The sequence below is a fragment of the Papaver somniferum genome, unplaced genomic scaffold, assembly GCF_003573695.1.
Source record: "Papaver somniferum cultivar HN1 unplaced genomic scaffold, ASM357369v1 unplaced-scaffold_21, whole genome shotgun sequence".
Classification (NCBI taxonomy): Eukaryota; Viridiplantae; Streptophyta; class Magnoliopsida; order Ranunculales; family Papaveraceae; genus Papaver; species Papaver somniferum.
The window spans coordinates 296,742-302,078 of record NW_020631041.1 but is presented as its reverse complement, the minus strand read 5'-3'; the positions used below and the strand labels follow the sequence as shown (position 1 = coordinate 302,078).

The 5,337-nt window shown below is 36.3% G+C and overlaps 1 protein-coding gene across 1 annotated transcript; it reads right to left on the bottom strand.

Annotated features, from left to right (window-relative positions):
• Positions 1–804: 804 nt before the first annotated feature.
• On the bottom strand, positions 805–1,434 carry LOC113340240. Its single transcript, XM_026585449.1, has 3 exons — positions 1,423–1,434; positions 1,032–1,299; positions 805–939 (listed from the first exon to the last, which is right to left on the bottom strand). The coding sequence occupies exons 2-3, from the start codon at positions 1,264–1,266 to the stop codon at positions 812–814; spliced, it is 363 nt and encodes a 120-aa protein (XP_026441234.1). The 5' UTR covers positions 1,267–1,299; positions 1,423–1,434; the 3' UTR covers positions 805–811.
• Between the last annotated feature and the right edge of the window lie 3,903 nt (positions 1,435–5,337).

The following is a 5,337-nucleotide window of genomic DNA, read 5'->3' as shown; positions in this document are numbered from 1 at the left end:
GGAAAGTGATAATTTTAATGTCAACCATCATTTCATGTGTTAAGTTAATTATCAAACAATTGAAATGCAAACAGTAAAGACATCAAGTTGCGCTCATCCGTTAATGAGTAAGAACGCGTATTATACTAGATTCATGAAGACCTCAATTCTGGAAAGCCATTATTGAGGTACCTTTACGTTCACAGTGGTTTATGTCAAAGCTGACAAAATTATACTGTGGAGAGGCTTACTGAATCTAATTTCCATAGATAAGGAGGTTACTGATTGTTTAACCTATATAGGTCAAATTGTTTGGTTTAACAGTTTCTCCAGCCGCTTCATTTATGGTACTTTATCATGTTTAAGCACATTGCATTTCGTCATGGGGCCGCGTTCAGAACCTGACTTTTCTGCTGGTAATCATTAGGTAATACATGACAATGATGCAAGAAAGAAATTCCACTGACAGTCATAGGTTTTGCTTAACGGCATTAAACATGGTATTCTTAACATGGTTCAGAACTTCCAATTTCTGATTCAAACACTTCGCGTACCTGTTGCTTGGTGTATGCACATCTTTTTGCATATGAAATTTACACTTTAAAGCTTACAGGAAGCTGTTATATATTGAATCTAACAATAGATTGAAGAAAATAGTTTTTTGTATAAGCTGAAAACCATATGGCTGCCAAAGTACCACCCCAAGGGGCAAAGGGGGATCAAGCTTACGTAGTTTTAATTTTTTTCATTGCCCCTATCTTTTCCCTTTTTTACAAATTAAACTTTAAAAAAAGAATCTTCGCCTTTAACTCAGTTGAGCTTGTGTCTTTTATTAGATTTTTAGTCGGCGAAGCCTCGTTTCCAATTTTGGATGTCTTCTTGAGATGATTTTCTTCGGTTTTTGTAAGCGGAAAAACATTGGAGTATTTTCCAGGACTTGAATTTTTCTTTGCCTTTTGGCTGCAGAAGATAACAAGAAAAAATTAACAAGTTATTAAAACCGCAATGTCAACACCATATTTTCGAACAAATTTAGTTAAAACAGTACATACCATTCTCCAGGCTTTTATACTGGTCACGCAGCTTCTTTGCAGCAGCTTCAAGTCTTGATTCCGAAAAGTTATCATAAGCTTTTTCTTGTTTCTGGATTTTGGATTCTTCTACCATGCTGTCTTCCATATCGTCGTCACTAGCACCAAATACCTCTTCGATAACATCACTTTCTGTACCGAATATAGAATCATAATAGTGTTTCTTGAGATCAAAATTTACATCAACTTGTGCCATGTCCAAAAACTGTTATCTGAAAACTTTTGTGTCCTGTGAAATAAAGTTGTGTTCACGTATTATCTTAGCTAACAGAAAGACCCTCGATGCATATAAAACGTCATGCAACTCAGAGAAACCAAAGAAGAGATTTAACTTAAGATAATATAATCTTACCTTTCTTGCTTTGAATCTCCCTAGCTCTTGCAGTAAATCTCCTCCTCTTCTTCTTCTTCTTCTTCTTCTTCTTCTTCTTCTTCTTCTTCTTCTTCTTCTTCTTCTTCTTCTTCTTCTTCTTCTTCTTCTTTTCGCTCAGCTCTATCTTGCGTTGCAAAAGAATAATAGGTTCTGTTGGCATGGCTCTAGTATTATATATACACAAAGATCTGTGTTTTAGAAAATCCTAAGTTGCGTGGGATTCAATCTCATATGAAGTTTCCATTCCTACCGCATTAAGGAAAAACAAGGGTTTGCCTTCCAAGATTCAGCTCCGGCAAATTTTTAGGTAGCCGACCCAATTTTTGGGTTGATTAACAAATCCTTTTTTTTCTTTTTCTTTAAATCCCTTTCGGTTGAACTCCCCCAGTGGCCAGCTGACGCTTTTCAAAAATTGTGTTGGGCGACTACAAGTTGCCTCCTTAATTTAATTCTAATAAAATCTGCACGGCACCCAAAATCTACCACACATGACCAAAAATTCGCATCGTATCGTTGCTATAAGGGCAACAAGATTGACTAATTTGTCGGTGTAACATAACATTTGCTAACACAACATAACATAGCATCATGTGCCCCAAAAATGCTTGACTCACAATATGCCTCTAAATTAAAAATTATGAACTAAAAATTGGCAATATGATCCGCTCGTTGTTTTTTTTTTTTTTTTTTTAAATTATGTTTTATTAATATTCTTCGAAAGAATTTTCAACAGACAAGAAACTACCACACTTAACCGAGCAACAAGCTGGGCTCCAACTCCTTTATGAACGACCACACTTAACCTATGAAAAAGGAAATCTCCTACCTGCACATTACCATCATGGCTGGCCATGTTGCACAGACGTTTAACAAAGTATATCGTTCCATCACCAAGCTCACCAAGAGTAGTAAAGGTTAAAGCAAAAAACCCGTAGCCTTGAGATGTGCATTTTTCCAAATACTTGGTATTTTTGTGACAGACATCAGCCTTGATAGCCCGACCCACCTCCAAAGTACGACCATTACTCCCAACAAAGGGTGAAACAATCGTCACATCGAAGCAAACATCCCGACCATTATCCCAATTTAGAACTAGAACATCAGCAGGTCTGAGAGAAGTACCATTGTTCGCAAGAAGACCCAAGTCGACTTCTTTTCGTGCGGGCACTTTGTCCCGGTAACATATGTCTGCAACCGTGTCACGCACCAAGTTATGTCAAAATTTTAAACCCACTTCGTTCGTACAATGCACCGCATGATCGCCAAAAACATCAATCTCTCTCTTGCAGAAGGGGCACAAGCTGGATCAATCAAACAAGGGGATACCAAGTCTATAACATATTACTGCACTGAATTGCCTCGCACCAATATGCTGATTTAAATCAGCGATAGGAATATCCAATAAGAAATCCAGGGAATGCTTCATTTGGTTACTCTGTCATAGCAATGAATCACGTTCAGACAACTTGTAATTGAAAGTCAAGTTCTTCTTTACCGCATCGAAATAGATAGTTGCCAGAGTTGACATAGAATAAGTGGCAATGCTATCGATGCATATAGGAGAACTGGGACTATAAAGAGAGTTGAAAGACGATGCAGCTCTCTCAAGATGGGAGCTAAAACCACTGATGCCAGTACGCCTCAAGATAACAGATTGCATTTCTAATGTTTGCAAACACGACGCCAAATAATAATATTTCATAGTGTTTTGCATCGAATAAATGCCCAAACCACCCAGTCTGAGAGGCAACGTGGAAAACTGCATTTGCAAAGGGCCAAATCCTGGACCATCTCAAGTGATTACATGCCGTAGGAACTTGTAGAGACGAGAGTCAAACAAGTGTTGAGCCGCAAATATGCAGTCTGGAAAGGTAGTGCGTAGGGAAAAATATAAGCGAGAAACACCAGCACAATTTCTAAACAAAAGAAGCTCACAATGTGGATCTTCAAGTTTTCCCACTGCAGCGATAAGCTCCACTGTTTTATGCGCTCTTTTTACAACCATATCCGCGTTGAATTAAGCATCAAGACTAACAGGGGCGCCTAACAGCTTATCCATTTTCTCTGTCCTACTCATATCCAACGGAAACATACCTGCAATGGATACTCTGGGATCTGGAGAAGGACAAAACAATTCAGTCTTCTTGATGTTCAAAACAATTCAGTCTCTTGTTTAACTGCAAACACACACAGAAAAAATTAGTAGTTGCACAAAGAGAAAGAAAAAGCATGGGTTGAGATTTTCTTACTTCTTACTCTTCTTCAAAAACTTCACTTGTATAATGATACATGATAATTAGATGTAGCACTCAATCAAGAGAAGATAAAAAAAATTACTTATCCAATTGGTGATACATTGATTAAAATACATCAACAACGACTTCACAGAAGACCAAACTGTAAAGTAGGGGTATCTTATCCTGATTAAGCACCCGTTGAAGTACAGTAAAATTTACATTTTTATTTTATATTAATAAGCTATCAGTGGCAGCGCAATTACAATTTGTGTTAAATTTGAGGTTTCTAGAGAGTTTTTGCAAAAAAAATCTATTCAGAAAATATTGTTCTGGTGACTGCAATTTTAAAAGGAAACACATATAAGAATACAACATAAAGTGACAGTACTAAATCAAGAAGTTATATTTCAGTTTATACTTACTCCTTCACCTCAAAGTTATCATGAACAACACCATGAACTATCTCCATCTCCTGATTAAGAAACAAAGAAACAATTAAGAATTTTTTTATTTATAAATCTAAGGATTTAAACGATAACTATAAGAAAGAAAAAACCTAAATCAATTAGGAAAAATCGTTATAAATTAACAAGGGTAATAAATCTATCACTATGAAATCTATACCATATAAGATAGTTCATCACTGGAGGAAAATATTTCAAGTTGGATCAACACACCTTTCAACTTCTTTATAAAAGAAAACGATTTTCAGGGTTTGAATTATTGAAAAATTTTGGGTTTGATTTCCAGAGTAGTTTTGATTCATGAGATAGGTTTTAGGAGAATCGTTTTTTGAATTATAAAAACTTGGGCTGGATTTGGAGATCACGCTTAGGGTTAGAGGAGAAAAAAAAACTGGAGGAGATGAATTCGATGACTTGAAATAGAAAATATAAGAAGACAATAAGAAAAAATAAAATAAAAGGGAAGATAATAAGAATTAGACGAACATTTAAGCCCTCGACTTCTTTAATAATGTCAAGCGCGTCCTCATTTCCATTTCTTTCTTCCGATATTAGGATTTAGTGCAACGTATTTCTTGATGCGCAACGTATATTAACGTTTCAAAGGGTGCAACGTCTATATCCATTGCACACCCTCGAAAGTGAAGCGTTGCAAAATGCAGGATATGGTGTAGTGTTCATCTTCTTGCAATATCCATTAAACTTTGGCATCATCACCTAGGTAATAACCCACAAGAATTACCATTTTTCCTTTCTCAATTTCATTCGCATCAAAGTATGTCTCAATGTCATACAAGAAATTCTCAACTTCTCTAGCATCTCGGGAACACGCATAAATCCCGCATAAATCCTTAACATGCGAAGGCTTGTCATCTTTCCAAATATTTGCTTCACATGGGATGTTAGTAAGGACTTTATGTCACTGAATTACCCCTTCAACCCAGTAACTTCATCATTGGTTTCACAATTTAACAAGGATGTATCAGATACTTTGTCCTCCACTACACCAACCATGATGTTCTTCCTTCAAGTAATTCTATCCTGCCATTTTCTTCGAAAAAAAGAGGAACATCTAGGACACTACCACCTATATCACCAAGATCACAATATTCCTCCAATTGAATAAACGTACCCGGTAATTCTTCGTTGATCATTGTGCCATTAAAACTCATTTTTAATGCAAATTATTTGAA

Bases quoted from the DNA above. Each gene is read 5' to 3' on its own strand.
- LOC113340240 (XM_026585449.1), bottom strand. From the start codon at position 1,266: ATGGCACAAGTTGATGTAAATTTTGATCTCAAGAAACACTATTATGAT. The intron at 940-1,031 runs GTATGTACTGTT...TATCTTCTGCAG, and splicing joins GTATAAAAGCCTGGAGAATG to CCAAAAGGCAAAGAAAAATT.